This window comes from Medicago sativa, chromosome 6, assembly GCF_051527215.1.
Source record: "Medicago sativa cultivar Bolivia chromosome 6, Bolivia_mono, whole genome shotgun sequence".
Taxonomy (NCBI): domain Eukaryota; kingdom Viridiplantae; phylum Streptophyta; class Magnoliopsida; order Fabales; family Fabaceae; genus Medicago; species Medicago sativa.
In genome coordinates this window covers 4,961,447-4,978,311 of record NC_140754.1, presented here as the reverse complement: position 1 = coordinate 4,978,311, position 16,865 = coordinate 4,961,447, and the positions used below count along the sequence as shown (strand labels likewise).

The 16,865-nt window shown below is 31.8% G+C and overlaps 3 protein-coding genes across 8 annotated transcripts; 1 reads left to right on the top strand and 2 right to left on the bottom strand.

Annotated features, from left to right (window-relative positions):
- Positions 1 to 8,351: 8,351 nt before the first annotated feature.
- LOC146912247 (B-box zinc finger protein 21-like) lies at positions 8,352 to 10,135 on the top strand. 4 transcript variants are annotated; one of them, XM_085720062.1, is made up of 4 exons: positions 8,352 to 8,389; positions 8,559 to 8,794; positions 8,923 to 9,285; positions 9,574 to 10,135. In XM_085720062.1, the coding sequence occupies exons 2-4, from the start codon at positions 8,609 to 8,611 to the stop codon at positions 9,844 to 9,846; spliced, it is 822 nt and encodes a 273-aa protein (XP_085576188.1). In that variant the 5' UTR covers positions 8,352 to 8,389; positions 8,559 to 8,608; the 3' UTR covers positions 9,847 to 10,135. The 4 variants fall into 4 exon arrangements, with proteins under 4 accessions (XP_085576188.1, XP_085576186.1, XP_085576187.1 ...); XM_085720060.1 differs by having other exon boundaries at positions 8,360 to 8,441; XM_085720061.1 differs by having other exon boundaries at positions 8,373 to 8,424.
- A 765-nt stretch (positions 10,136 to 10,900) lies between these two features.
- On the bottom strand, positions 10,901 to 13,624 carry LOC146912246 (uncharacterized). Of its 3 annotated transcripts, none has more exons than XR_015016188.1 (4): positions 13,441 to 13,624; positions 11,441 to 13,032; positions 11,251 to 11,405; positions 10,901 to 11,159 (listed from the first exon to the last, which is right to left on the bottom strand). XR_015016188.1 is itself a non-coding variant. In XM_085720058.1 (4 exons), exons 2-3 carry the CDS (start codon positions 12,629 to 12,631, stop codon positions 11,257 to 11,259), a joined length of 1,224 nt encoding a protein of 407 aa, XP_085576184.1. In that variant the 5' UTR covers positions 12,632 to 13,032; positions 13,441 to 13,624; the 3' UTR covers positions 10,901 to 11,159; positions 11,251 to 11,256. The 3 variants fall into 3 exon arrangements, 2 of the variants coding, with proteins under 2 accessions (XP_085576184.1, XP_085576183.1); XM_085720058.1 differs by having other exon boundaries at positions 11,251 to 12,376; positions 12,528 to 13,032; XM_085720057.1 differs by having other exon boundaries at positions 11,251 to 13,032.
- Positions 13,625 to 14,949: 1,325 nt separating this feature from the next.
- Positions 14,950 to 16,763, bottom strand: LOC146912245 (uncharacterized). Its single transcript, XM_085720063.1, has one exon. It carries the CDS (start codon positions 15,870 to 15,872, stop codon positions 15,267 to 15,269), a length of 606 nt encoding a protein of 201 aa, XP_085576189.1. The 5' UTR covers positions 15,873 to 16,763; the 3' UTR covers positions 14,950 to 15,266.
- Between the last annotated feature and the right edge of the window lie 102 nt (positions 16,764 to 16,865).

The window sequence follows — 16,865 nt, the reverse complement described above, 5'->3', positions numbered from 1 at the left end:
GGGGACTAAACTAGTGTTTATGTTAGTTTTCACATATTGAAACTTGAATTCCTAATATTCCTTCAACATTCCTCAACTCATAAGTACAATGAATTTTAACTAAAATCCCAGTCAATTTTGAAGACCCCATATATGTAACTATCATATTCCAAGCCATGCTTTCAAACGCAACCACAATATAGATATAGGTTAATGTACCCGCGGGACACTCGAATAATCCAACACATAAGATAAGGCTATGTATGGGAGAGATCTTGGATTTCTTGTTCAATGTGACCAGCTTTTTTCCATTTCCATTTCAAGCAATAAATAGTATATATACCCCATACCTAAATAAGATTGCCATGAAATAGGTCTAAGAATTAAGATGTAAGGTAATTTATACTTTTGCATTTTTTAATATGTGCTCTTAAGACACATGTTAATAATATTTTTTTTGTGAACAATTCTTATGTGTGCACAACCTCAAATCAAATTTATTTGGACGCACTCACACAAATGAAAAAAAATTAAAAGAGAAATGATTTAGTTACATTACATCATTTAATTCTTTTCTCTCTTAATTTTTTTTTCATTTATAAACGTGTGCTCAAATAAATTTGACTTGGGTCCATGTCTGAGTTAAAAATGCTTTTTCTTATGTTTATAAGCAAGTTGTATTAATTGGGGGCCTAAAGAGAAACATAAAAAAAAAATTGACATGTTCTGTAAGCACACTGTTGGATTACTCTACAATTCTTACTTAAAACCCAAGCCCATGACAACATCTTTGCTTTTTCTACCATCTTTAAAATTTATGCCACACCCCCGTGAAAGTCATGTTGGTTCTCATTGTCCAAATGATCTATGGAACCACCAACCAAATCACATGTCTAGCCTTTACCCCCTAAAAAGACATGATGGCTGATATTTCTTAGATTTGTTTGCTTTGAAGAAGAAAAAAACTATTTGATACATGAGTTTCATAATTTATTACAAACTGTATTGTAGCTCTTGTTTGTTTCATGTTGCCATTTTGCATGTACAAATATTTGTATGTACAATTCCATTTCTTTTCCTTGTTATATATATTGGATTCTTAAGATGATCCATTTTGTTATGATTCAGTTTGGTTTAAAAAATCAAAGTGTAAATGTGAAAAGAATATATAATACCACAAAAAAAATTATATGATTTAATTTATATTTTCAAATAAGAAGATTATTTAGAAAATCAAGCAGACTAAATTTGTATTTAATTTAGCTAATTTTATTGAAAATGTAAATTAAATAAATATATCATAACACCCTGGCAAGAGTGGTCAAGTTGTGGGAGGGATGCCCTTTCTTTCAGCAGATGACACTTCTTTTTGTCGTAAAGTGTAACTAAAAACCTTATCCAACGCATATACTACCCCATGTTTGAATTTATGATTGAACCATGCATATAAACTAGGAAGTTAGCTATAACAAGGAATAAGAACAAATATAGTCAGAAAAGAAGAAGGGACGACAACAAATTAATAATGGAATTGATAATGCGTATAAACTATGAAGAACCTAATCATAAACATCTCATTCACACCACTACAACAAAGCGATCAAGCCAATCTAGTCCATGACTCCAAGAATAGTATCGTTTGTTTATGGAGTTAGTTTAGGTAGCGTTTTCATATATAGAAATGCTAAGTGCACATTCTCTAACACTCTTTCTATGATTCATTTTTTAATTGGATGAAACTCATGTGTCTAACTATTTTATATGTGACTCATTTCCAAAGTGTGATACTCAAAGTGTGATACTCACATAAGTTTCATTCAATAAGATAGTGAATATTAAAGAGACTATTAAAAAGATAGTGTTCATAACACTAGTGCGAGACAAGGCAACATATTTTATTTTAGCGTATGCCTGTTTTTATGATGGTGTTGCACTTAAACCTAATTGAAGCTACAATTCCCAACTCCTATAAAATCACATTAAATTGTTCTTGGGACACAATAATAGGTATCCTGCGCCGAAACTAAACGGTTATTCTCTTTGATTTTCTTATCTTTCTTGGAATAATCAAAGTGTTTTTTTTTCTAAGGCTTGCTAACAAATACCGTAGAGAGTTACTAAAAACAACTATCATAAAGATCTAATTTAACAAATTAAAGATAGAAAATTTATTTTAAAATTTGTGTTGAAAATGACAATTTTAAACTTTTAAAGAATAATATCCAAGTTTCAAGATAAATTTTTTATATTTGGTTCCTTAACTTTTGATGTTAACTGTTTTCCCCCCTAATCATAGGCTATTCTCACTATCTCACAAAATAACTAAATTTTGTTTAAAGAATGCCGTTTCTTGCTAAATAATTTTCATACACACTAGCTAGGGTTCAAACTCTATTAGATTTTTATATTGGTTATATAAATCATTCTTACAAAATTTGTTTGCAAAATGAGGGATGCAATATTTTATAAACTCACTTCAACCATATATTTATCATATTTGGAACTTTATTTTTTCTCAATATACCCCTCACGTCAAACACTATTAAGTTTGATGTGTGGATATAAATAGTGGGTGGGTGGATGAATCCATAAGCTTGAATACTATATTAAATTTTATATTTGGTCTAACTTATTTTTACAAAAATGACTTGTGAAATAAAAGATGTCATCATTTATAAATTTATAAACTTATTTTTGGCCTTATATTATCCTATCTTGAACTTGATTTTTCTTCTCAATAAACACTGACACAAAACAATTGATTAATTGTGTAATTGGGTTAGAGCATCATTTTATTGGAAAATACTTGATTCATCACAACTCCAAATAAAAAGTATTTGGACTCGCACGCAAAAAATTACACATAATTTGATTATTGTAAAACAAACATCATTTAATTCTTTATTCTTCTACCTTTTCATTTGTTTACTCTGTGCCTAAATATTGTGTCTAAATCTAGTAACCACACTAGTATTTATGTCCACAATGGAAGCTACATTCATATCTTGTTTTGAGGCTACTTTTGATTGCCACAAGTTAACCTTGATCGGGAGGCAAAACAAACCTAGTTCTTTAATGCGCTCTCTTACGGTTAAGTACTTAATGTCGATATATTTGTTTCAACTTCTACTTTTATTATTCTTAGCCATAAAAGCTACAACTTTTGTTTTTTTTTTTTATATGTGTGACCAATGTTCAAATAGGTATGCCCTTGAACCACTCGTCATCATTTCCCATGAATAATACTCCCTCCGATCCTATTTACAAGAGAAAGTTAACTTTTTAGATACATTGAATAATTTATGTATCTAGTCAAGAATCTAAACCAAATACATAAATTATTTAATGTATTTAAAAAATTAATTGTCCCTTGTAAATAGGACCGGAGGGAGTATACACTTTCCAAAAGAACAAAGCTTATCTATTTATTTGAATTTTACACAAAACAGAGCTTATTCTCTCTATTTTTTGGTGAATAATTGAGAATATCCTCTCTTTTTTATTGAATTATTGAAGGAATTGAGAATATCCTCTTAGCTGTCGGTTTCACAATAAATACATTTATCTTAATTAGGGGAGTATGCACTGAACGTGGATCTTAAAAACTAACCCCGGGTTAACTACGACCATTAGATAAATTAAGACTACATTTATGAGGGAAAATTTTGTAGTGTGAAAATTTTGCCACCTATTGATATGATTAAATCCTCGTGGAGAATTTTTTTGTCAAGAGTCTCAAATTGAATAAATAAAAGAAATCTAATATGATATATAAAATATGAGACTTTCCAGTTAGACTCTCTTCGTTGATTAAGAGACTTAATCCATAACAATTGATGTCGGTTGAAAGTTATGCTTTGAAAAATATTACTTATAGGTTGAATTAAGACACACACAATTGATTCTAAAAAAGAAGCACACGATTGGGTATCGATTGATAATATAAAATGTATAATATTTTTATTTTATGTTGATGGGTTCTCAATAAGAGGAGGGGCGGGGGTAAAATCTCCTTTTGATCGGGAACAAGAATGTTGGAGCAATTTATTGCGTAGTAAATGCGAGTTAGAAGTTCTATGTTGCATTGTTGCTTGAAAAGATGTATGTTTAACGACATATAAATGAGATAACTAATAAATCTATTACCTTATGATTTTAGATTAAGATGTGATGTTAAATTTACTTGTATGGTTACTCTTAATCTAATATGAATGATCATCTGAGATCTCTTCATGGCCTAACAACATTCTTTTTTTCCTTTCAAGTAGCCTAGTGGCTAGAGCTCACATATATAATATGGAATATCTCTACCAACTGAGCTAAACTCGTGGGGATGATCTAGCGACATTCTTAAACCAATGTTTTTTTTATGAGAGCTCCTAAGCCTACATATATAAATCTCACAAACAAGTGACAAATAATGAAATTTCAAAACCATCAAATTTTCATAGAATTGAGTTACAAAATATTTATCAAATATTTTACGGTTAAATATATTAATTAAATAAAAAGTATTGAATTAAAAAAATATACAAATGAGATTGTTGGTGTGGTTGTTTTGGATTTTTTTTGTGTGAATCATGTATCTTCCGCGCGAAACTATAGAGACTAAATGGACGGTAAACTTTTTCTAAAAGTATTAACGATGTTGCTTACGCAAAGATGAGTTCGAACTCACGACTTTGAATAAGTTAGAAAAGACTAACGTCGTCGCATCTAAACGCTCTTGCGGTGGTTTTGAATGCTAAAAAACTAAAATATTAGATTAAAAAATGAATGCATTTAATTGCTTAAAAATCATGTAATATTGAGAGCATCTCTTATAAGAATATCTATGTTAGAGAGAAAAAAAAACCATTTTTTTTGTCTCCACTCGAAGAATTTGACGTGACAAAATGTGTAGCATAAAAATTGTATATGTATACATTTTTTTTAAATAGTTTATTGGTTAGAGCTCGCACGTTTTAAATGTAGAAAAATGAAGTATCTAGGGTTCGAACCCCAACCCTTACATATAATATGCAATGTCTCTTTTTTTTGAAGGAAATATGCAATATATGTACCAACTGAGCTAAGCTCACGGAGATTGTATATGTATACATGATAGCTTAAATAAGATATAATATCATCATTAATGTTATTGCATCTATCATCGTTAATATAAAGTAGATATTTTTTTTGGTCAAATAGCCTAGTGGCTGGAGCTCACATATTTTAAATGCGGAGGGGTGGGGTTCGATCCACAATCCTATATATAATATGCAATTTCCCTACCAACTGAATTAAATTCACAGGACATATGTATGACACAATGATATAGAAACCGCTCAATAGTAGGGTACTCAAAGTAGGTTGTTTAAAAAAATTATTGGAGGTTCTTTTAAACTTTTCTTAAACAACATATTTTGTGTGTCCATTATGGAATGACACAATTCAAAAAATTTAAATAATTGAAATTAATATTTTTTTCACATATTTTTATTAAAAAAACAATAATAATAATAATAATAATAATAATAATAATAATAATAATAATAATAATAATAATAATAATAATAATAATAATTTTTTTCAACTTTAAAGTGTTCATTTTCAATTCTCTCTATTGACAATTTTAGTGAGTTAGTCTGTACAAAACTTTGTTCAAGCTTTAGCTTTAAATTGAGTGCTGTTAGTTGGTGAAATTTACTTAGATTAGTAGTCATTAAACCGAATACTTATTTTTTTTTTAATTATTGTAAAATACTTGATCGTAGCTCAAATAAATAATATTAAAAAAGAAAAAATATATCGAGCCTGACGACACAAGTACACATAATGTGTGTGTATATATATGTGCAGTATCCTCTTAATATAAGAAAAGTTTATCCTCTGGAAAATACCATTTTGCCCCATGCTACTTTTCTGCCACGTCACACTTTTAGGGGTAAAACATGTCTAAATTTTTTTTTTTACCTATCTACTTCTATTTCTCCTAAAATTACTTAACTACCCATACCTACTTTTCTTTATTTAATAATAAACTTTTCTCTCTCATCTTTCTTTATTTATAATAACAATTTTTTCTCTTTCATCTTTATTTATTTAATAATAAACTTTTCTCTCACCTTTATTTTTTAATAATAAACTTTTCTCTTACCAACTTTCTACATTTTTCATTTTCTCTCTTCATTTTCTCTACTAATTTTCAATTCGGTTTTACTAACAAGTTTTTTTAGAGGAAACTTACAAGTGTTGTTGTTATAGCATAATATGATTTTGTATTTTACGATAACACTATTATATAATACGTTAGTTATGTTTTTCCACGGGATGCATATTAATATTTTTCACACTCAAACATATTACAAAATAAAATCTATTATTAATGTTATTTATTAGCTTTTTTTATATTGTCAATACTAAAACAATAACAATATTATAATATACTATGATTAATCATACTTCAATTTTTTCTGTTTTTTTAAATGTATCACTAAAAAAAACCGTTGGAGTGTATAATTGTAACACTAGACCCATTTTAGTAACTACAACGAGTTATCAGTATTAATTAGTATTTTTTTAATATATCTAATTAAACAGCGCAATTTCCTAAGTTTTATATTATTATTGTTATTTATTAGCTTTTTTTATATCGTCAATACTAAAACAATAATAATATTATAATATGCTATGATTACTCATAAAATATATGTGGCTGAACAGACTATATACTAATAAAAATATGTATATATTCATAAAATACAAATGAGTATATGAACTATATATTAACAAAAATATATCTCACTATATGTTTTTTTACGAGAATATGTTAGTATATATTTATTTATGAAATGTATTTTCATTTGTTAGCTTTTTTAATATCGACAATACTAAAACAAAAACAATATTATAATATATTATGATTAATCATACTTCAATTTTTTCCGTTGTTTTTTTTTTTTTTGAAAATGGATCACTAAAAATATCATTGGAGTGTACAATTGTAACACGGAACCCATTTTAGTAACAACAACGAGTGATCGGTTTTAATTAGTATTTTTTAATATCTCTATTTAAACACCGCGTGCCTAAGTTTTATTAAAATATTCAAAAAATATATGTGGGTGTATGAACTATATATTAATAAAAATATATATGTGAGTATATGTTTGTTTTACCGGAATATATTAGTATATTCTTATTTCTGAAATCTAATCGAAACTATATATTGATAAATATATATGAGTGTATGGACTATATATTAATAAAAATATATCTCACTGTATGTTTTTATACGGGAATATGTTAGTACAAGTTTATTTGTGAAATGTATTTTCATTTTTTTTAATATCGTCAATACTAAAACAAACAAAAAAATTATAATATACTATGATTAATCATACTTCAATTTTTTCCGTTGTTTTTTTAAAATGTATCAATAAAAAAACCGTTGGAGTGTACAATTGTAACACGGGACCCATTTTAGTAACTATAACGAATGATCAGTTTTAATTAGTATTTTTTAATCATCCAAAAAAATTAGAATTTTTTAATATCTCTATTTAAACACCACGACTGCCTAAGTTTTATTAATATATTAATAAAGTATATGTGGGTGTATAGACTATATATTAATAAAAATATATATGAATATATGTTTGTTTTACGGGAATATATTAGTATATTCTTATTTCGTAAATCTAATGAGAACTATATATATATATATATATATATATATATATATATATATATATATATATATATAGACGAAATGAAAAAGCCATTATAAACTCGCACACACAAGTGGAGGTACCGGGGTTCGAACCCCGGTCATGGCATCCGGCCTAACAATTTCGGCATTTTGCCAGTTGAGCTAGGACTTCTGGATAATGAGAACTATATATATTGATAAAATATATATGAGTGTATGGACTATATATTAACAAAAATATATCTCACTGTATTTTTTTACGGGAATATGTTAGCATATATTTATTTATGATATATATTTTACGATAACAATATTATATAATACATTAATTATGATTTTTCACGGAATGCTTATTAGTATTTTTCACACTAAAACATATTAGTAAATAAAAACTATGATTATTTTTATTTATTAGCTTTTTAATATCGTCAATACTAAAATTTAATATATATTTGTTCATATTAAAATTTAATTATTTTATAATTTTTCATTACTACCGATCAATATATGCATTATTATGTTTTGAATACTTTACATATTTTCACCATGGACAAAAAAAAATCATTATTGCAAGAGCAACCGATACGGGACACGCAGCGGAGCCGCGGCCATACAGCGCGGCGAAGCCGCGCTACCCGTGCTGTAGCACGGGTATCTCTACTAGTATAATATAAAATGTAAGTAAATGGCAAGTGATGATGATAGTGGCATGGCATGGTGGGTTACCTATTTTTCTTTGTTTACATGGAATGGTAGCTTATTGATCATGGTGTCATCTTTATCTAACTTATTTATTTATTTATCTATCTATCTATTTATCTATTAACCAATAAATTCCATCTTTTTGTTGACAAGTTTTTCTTTTCTTCTTTCTTCTCGTGACCAGAACCTTCACTCACTCTTGTTCATCCAACACAGTAGAGTAGAGCATAAGCAATGAAGATCCAGTGTGATGTATGCAACAAAAATGAAGCTTCATTATTCTGCACCGCCGATGAAGCTGCCTTATGTATCGACTGTGACCACCGTGTCCACCACGCCAACAAACTCGCTTCCAAACACCACCGTCTCGCTCTTCATAACCCAACTCCTAAACAACACCCTCTCTGCGATATTTGTCAGGTATTATCAACTTTTGTTGACCTAACTTTCTCTTATATTTTGTATCAGAGATCGTAAACTTTTGTTGACTTAACTTTTTCTTATATTCAAGACGAGAGTAATATGTTGACTTTTTTTCCATGTGGTAGGAGAGAAGAGCTTTTGTGTTATGTAAACAAGACAGAGCAATTCTATGCAAAGATTGTGATTCATCTATTCATTCAGTGAATGAACTTACACAGAAACATGATAGGTTTCTTCTCACTGGTGTTAAGATTTCAGCTACAAACTCATCTTCTTCATCTTCATCATCAACACCTTCTTCAGCTACTACCAAGTCAAATCATGTTCCTTCTTCTTCTTCGATTGAAAAATCTAGTACTCCTTCACCAACATCTATGGAAGAAGGAAGTGGTGGTTCTACTATATCTCAGTACTTGATTGAGACTCTACCTGGTTGGCAAGTTGATGATTTTCTTGATTCTTCTTCTGTTCCCTTTGCTTTCTCCAAGGTTTTCCTATTTTCTACCTCTCTCTCTTACTCAATATTAATTAATTTATTTGTATCATGTTTGTTTAATTTTATACTTTGATTAGATCTAATTAAGATTTTAAATTGTGATCATGTTACAATCTTTGATATTATGAAAGTTGCAGTCAAATTCAGCTGATAGAGCCTCGGTCGCCATAATCTACAAAGCTCTCTGGGGCTGTATCAGCTGCATGTGACTGTCAAAGATCCTAAGTTTAAATATAATTGATTGGTTTGTTTGTGATTGGATCTGGTGTATGAAATGCAGGGTGATGAATTGTTTAATGCTGGTATTGAAGAAAATCTTGATTCATTCTTTCCTAATAATAATATGGGGATCTGGGTTCCTCAAGCACCACCAACTTCTCTATATTCATCTTCACAAATAATGATGGGGCAGAGTGAGACAACAAAGAAGGGGAACAACAACAAAAGCAGCATCAACAAATCAAGGTTGAGGGATGATCATGATAGTAATATTTTCACAGTTCCACAGATTAGTCCTGTTGCCAATTCCAAGAGAACAAGATATCTATGGTAGATCTAGATATGTATCTTATCTTGTGTGGATATTTGTTAAAACCTCTGCATCAAAAAATAACACTTTCTTTGTTTGTTTGTTTTTGTATTTTTGGTTCTTCTTAATTTTCTATCTTTTTACCGACCTTGGCTTGAATTTCACCTTTTTGGTTCCTTTTGACTTTTCTTCTTCTTTTTATGTCATTTTCTGAAGGAAAACTTTCCTACCCTATACAGAGGGTTTTGTTTTGATAAATTTATGTACTACTGCTGCACCTTTCTCCTTGTCAATGTAATTGTAAATGCTTTCATTTCTCTGAGCTTTTTCCTAATGGATGTTGCTATTTTTGTACATGTTAAGATAAGTAAAACAGTGTATATGGACAGATTTTCAGTGTTTCTTTTTGGCAATTGGCAAGCAAGAGAATCGCATTCACTAGTTGAGGCTTGTAAATTGGCAGGTATTATTAACAGTTACAAAACGATTCTTGATGTTATCGAAAATCTCTGCAAGAAATGTAAACAAACACGTCACCGTAAACTTAGTTCACTTGGCAGTGATATTGGATAATATATGTAGGGGTCGGAGTTTGAACCCTGGAAACCCCACTTATTCTCTTTAAAAAGATAATTTCTAGCCGCTAGGCTACTTCACAAAAAAAAAAAAAAAAAAAAAACACAACTTATAGTGTCAGCGTAGTTCGGTAATATGAGTTGAGACACTGTTATAAACGAGGTCTGGAGTTCGATTCCTATAATCAAATTCTCGCTTTCTCTAACAAATTGAGTGTTATTGTTTGCTTTACAAAAACATAATTGTCATAACATAAACCTTCACATTATGGCCACCAACTATTGAGGTGGCTGACCATAGTTGATTATGATTGAATTCATAAAAAGTGTACGAACCTTGTATTGGTCCTTTTGTTCAGGGGACCGTTGGCCAGGTTATTGGAAGTAGGACATTGGACATACAAATATTAATCAAGAGAAAAGAGGTGATGGGGAGAAGATGATAGTACTCACTCACACTCAGTGGCGGATCTTGCCAAAAATATTGGGGGGAGCGGCAAATATAAACTAAATATTATAATTGAAATTCATAAAAGTTATATACAATTTCATCCAAAAAATATCGTTGCAATAGCTCAAACACGAGACTAAAGCTCGAAATATACTATATACTAACTAGAGAGATAACCTATCCTAAACTTAGAGGATCAAAACCAGCCTACTAAGATGCTTGCCACGTGCAGAATAGAAAAAACAATCGCACCAGACTGCTACATATTCTCCATGATGCAAGCTTGGAACCCGACCAACCAACCAGAGCACCTAAATAAAATGCTTAAACAAATTAGCAAAGACTAAAAATAAAATCAAGACAAAAACTATACATATATATATACACACAGGAGACATTTACCTCAATTTAAAATTTTACGCTTCGGGTTTTTAAAGACTTGAACTCGTCAATAATTGAATCAGTACTAAATTGATCAGCTATTTCTTTTTCAATATAAAGCATCATACTGTCAGCAAGAAAGTCATCCTCCATCTTGTTACGCAATCTTGTCTTGATTAAGTTCATTGCTGAAAATGATCTTTCAGTAGTAGCTGTAGAAACCGGAAGAGTTAAGATAAGGCGGATTAGACGATCAACCAAGTAATGTGTATCCGCCTTCCCTGTTGTATTGAGAGCTTCACACAATTCAGACATAGTTGACAACTTATTCAAACCTGGATGGTTAACAGCATCAAGATGGAAGTAATGAAGATGATTTCTCAAATTAATTTTCTCCTGCTCACTAAAATCTAATGGATAAAATTTATCTACAAGAGCACATATATTATCTATATCAAATGCTTTGTAATTATCCTTAGGAATCAAACTATTGCTTAGAATTAAAAGCTCCATTGTTTCCGGACAAAACCTGTTATTCAATTCTTGCAATTGTTGATCAATTGTAACACAAAAGAGATTCACTCTATAATGCTGACCCACTGTGATGTGATCCATTTGACGACGAGCGCGACCATCACGCTCTATGTAAACAGCATTACAATCAGGGGAATCGATGTCATGTTTTTCACAAAATAATATCACATTTTTCAACAAATCATCCCAGCCATCATCTCTCAACTTCTGAATTAATGTTTTTGTAGAGCTGACTAATTGCATAGCATTAAGTATATCTTGAGATTTCTGTTGTAAAGCTTGACAAAGACGATCAGTAATTCCCATAATCTCTTTCATCATGTGCAAAATCAATGTGAACTCAAATGATTTCAAAAGTTTGTAAGCAGCATTAGCATCCCCACGCGTAGAATAATTTGATCCAGTTTGCCTAATTTCTTTAAGAACCACACAAGTTGGATTATGCAGTTTTATCATACTACAAACAGAACCATGATGTGAGCTCCAACGAGTATCACAAGCTCGTTTATGATTACTTTGCTGGTTTTGTCCCTTACCACTCTCAATTTCACCAATCTCTAGCAAATTAATAATCTCATCTGATATGGCCTTGTGCAATTCATCATTACGCTTACTAGAGGAACATGTAACATTGACAATAAAAGTCAAGTGTGAAAAAAAATCATGAATAGAGAAAACTTCTCTAGATGCAGTAACTAAAGCAAGTTGTAGTCTATGTGCAAAACAATGAATATAATAAGCATAAGGTCCTTTCCGGAATTGACCTTTCTCCATGCTTTAAATCCTTTTCTAGTAAAGACGTCAGCTGTATGATTCCCACTTGGTTTTTTACTGGACAAGTAACAAAGCAAACAATAAGCAGCATCATTAGTTGGAGAGTACTCTAACCATGAAGGAAACATTTTGAACCAAGATTCTTGAAATCGTCTTGGATGCTTATCTTCATTGAGAGGATATTTTTCAGCTACCCATTGATAGGGACCCCAATTAAGATAAGCTCTACGAACTTCATCTCTTTGATTCACCGGATATTCCCAAATTTGGAGGCGCTTCCCGGGGTCACGTTCTAAACGGTTGACATCAAATTTCTCCACAATGACTTTTTGAATCTTGCAAGGCTGCTTGTCCGGTTGAACTGTTTGATCACCGGAAGGGTTCTTTTCGAGATTTGATGTTGAAGCTATACAATTTGCATCTTCCTCCTCAGGAACTTTTCTTTTGAAAATTGCATCAATTCTCTTATGTTTGAGTTTGACCATTGTATTACTCCTACAACAAAGAACAAATAACAAAGAACATTAAAGAACTTTGTATCAAAGAACACAAAACTAAGAGTAATAATCAATAGATAATAATTAGAATCTTGTCTCGACAATGTCGACATAGAATTGAATCCCAACTACATACAAAAATAGAATAGAATTGAATCAGCAACATAGAAATTGAATTGAATTGAATCAAACAACATAGAAAATCAAGGATTCAAGTTTCCCCCAATTTTTTATTTCTAGGGTTCAAGCAACATAGAATAATTTCACACAAACATTGAAACATTGAACTAGATCAAATTATAATTTTAAAGAGAACAAACAAACTGAAGTGAAGGAATCAAAATCAAAGGAAATATAGAAGCCGTGAATGAAACATAGAAGCCGTGAATGAGTGATGAGAACAAACCTGTGAGAATCAAACTGCAGTTGAGAGGTGAGAGAGAGAGGCGTCGCCAGAGCCTGAGAGGTGAGAGAGAAGCGTCGCCAGAACAAACCGCCGTGTTGTTGTTGGCCTGTTGCGATGCGTGAGGTTGAGTTGAGAGACAGATGAGAATCGCCAGAGCCTGAGAGAGTGAGAGGTCGTGGTGGATGAGAGGAGAGGGGGTACCAAATGAGGCACAACTGTAAAACAAAATTATTTCAGGGGTGTTTTCGTATTTTCCTACATACAAAAAAAAATTTATTTTTTTTCCAGGGGATACCGTGGCCCCTAAGGGTCTCAACTGAGATCCGCCACTGCTCACACTTGAATGTGTTGATGGTGATGGATATTATACATATGGGCAGAGGTGAGGGAGGGCCATATAGTGTGAAAAGGGTTTGAATAGATTGATGCATATGGGTTTGTCTGTACATAACATAGGAAATTCATTTGTGGGGTAACAGTACCTATATTAGTCATTATTATGCTTTCATGCATTTTAAAAGCAGAAAAATGGTTGGTATAGCTTCCACTTGTGGTACTTTTATGTTTCTAATTTTGGTTTTGAGGGAGAGGGTCAGAGGGGGGTTCTCCTTATGCATCATGCCACAACAAGCCCAAAATTGAGCAAGCAACAGAGTGAATTGAGACTCAAAATTTCCATTTGGATTAGTTTTGCACTCAGTGGATTCTTCTGTGCCCATATGCAACCACTTAACTATCTCCAATATTGTCATCAATCATCATCATTCTAAACTCCTATGTCAATACTTTTTTTTTTCTTTATCAAGACCCATATGTCAATACCATGCAAGCATTTCTATCCCTAGTCACACACCGTGCCAAAATTAAAGCCATTTACTTGGATGAGATGATTTAAGCCTCTTCCAACTTAATCAGAGATCAAGTTCGATTTCAACTCTAAAAAACGGAGTTAATGAAAAGATTATTTATGCCTCTTTAAATCAACACAAAATCAGGATTCTCATCCACAATACAGTCCCCTAAGCAATAAAAATGAGTGGGGAAAAGTATCCAAAAAAATGAGGGGGGAAAAAAGAAACTTCATAGAGACAAAGAAATTTGAATCAACTGTCAAAGATTACTAGGATCCAGTCAAGAGAGACGTGGGTAGTATTTTGATTTTCTATGCTACAAATCATCTATAGATTTGAAACTTTCATTTCTTTAATTTAGGGAAAATTGAAACTTTATTGTCAACTCTCTTATTGCACACATTAATGTAGGAATGTACCATTATTGCTACCATATGCAGATAATAAAAGCCACACCAAAATGCATCTTTCTCATTTAATTGTATCCATTTCCATTACGTTTTTGACATCATACTACCATATAGGTTGATATTAAAGAGGTTTTACCTTTTGACATCATTTTGATCTACCACCCACCCCCAACCTATTTCACTAGTTTCTTTAATTATTGACAAGAGCATTGCATCTACATAACCTTAAAAAAATGTAAAGACTTCAGTTAATGAAATAGAGTCCAACACAAATTTTAATTGATGTCCATTACTTAGTAACAATAATACGGACACAAATATATGGAGTATGCATCCATTGTCACATCTAACATATATGGTTGAAGTAAAATGAAACAAACACACACACACACACACACACACACACACACACAATGTCAACTCAACATGCTTGTCTAGGTTTTTTTTGTTGACAAAACATACTTGTCTAGTTGTCTACCTAGGAAAAGCAATGTAAAACATAAAATATGAGAAAAAAGAATAAGAAAGAAAGGGTAAGGAAATGACTATAGTTATATGATATAATTTAGGGTCGTCGACAGTGAGCTTTGCACATATGGTAGCAGTCATAGAAACAAGGTCCACCACAGTGAAGAGGACAATCCAACCTCAGACCTTTGCACCTTGTTCTTGTCATGCATTGTGCAAACTCCCCCAACCTATACTCTTCCTTGGATGCATGTTGATGTTGTTGACGATGATGCTCCATGGCCCTTATAGTTCCTTTTTTCCCTTTAACATGTGATCTTGGTTGACCTCTACACCCCCATTTCCACCAACCACCCCCTCCACCTCCTCCTCCCCATCCCCATCCACCACCACCTCCACCTCCTCCTCCTCCTCCTCCACCACCACCACCACCTCCACCTCCACCTCCTCCACCCCAACCCCATTTAAATCCTCCACTTCCTCCTCTCTTATACCAACTACCTTTGCTTGTGTTAAACACAACTTCATTGTTGTGTTTTCCTCTTACATGCTCCTCACTAGCCTCATGATTAGAGAGGGTTACTAAAGTGACATTGCCTTGACTTTGAGCAGTGTCATTTTTCAGCACGTCACCTTTAAGACCAACAATTTCCACTGTCAGAATTATCAAGCAGAGAACGGTACAAAATCTCAAGTTCTCCATCTTTTGGCAAGCTACAGAGGAAATGGAATATTAGTTATATCATATACATAGCAGCTTTTGTGACTAATATATATGGTGTGCCATCAACACTGGTTGACATTTTCCATCACAAACCTTTTCCTTCTTAGAAATATCTTACCATTCACTTTTGACCCCACATGCAAAATTTGTAGCAATGAGTAGTGCAACTGTACAAGCACCTTTGTGTACCTAAACTTCCCCACTAACACTGCATGCGTGACTCTTGGCATGGGATCATAGCTGGTCATATTCTCAAGTGATATTACCTATCCTCCATATAACCCAATATCCACAAAAAACACATTACAATTCTTAATAGATCTTTGGCAAAAGCTTTAATAAGAAGTCACTTTCAAAAGTGGCATTCATCAAATATTATGAAAGTCATTACTCATTATAGCATAAAAAAAACTGGTTTTTATAGCAGTTGAGATTTACTAAAAGGTACTACACTAATTATCATTATTTAAAAAAGAATATACCAAACCAAAAGTTCAGCTCGAGTTATAGATTGCTGGTTGCATTAGCATGTAATTAAACTTTTACAATCAATGAAAAGCTATCCAAATAATAGGGAATCTTTGCCTCCAAGCAATGGGGAGTTTTAGCCAATATATATACACTATTATAGATATAGAATAGTACAAAATCAACGCCAACCAACAAGTTGAACGCCCATAATGATGGACCCTCATATCATGCAGAATCAACTTTTGGCATATGTTCGTTACACACTTCATCCGACTCTGAGTTGGTATTGCTTGGCCTTTAAGCCTAAGACTGTGGAGAACGTATATCACAAGACGTAGTGACGTAGTAGAGACGGATGGGAAGAAATATCCATCCATGTGATATACATTATCAAGCTACGTACCGTAATGAATATTTGACAACCATGTGTAACTAAAAAACTTATTTAATATATGTATGTACATCAAGTAATTAAGAGCATTTGTATCTGCATAATATTAG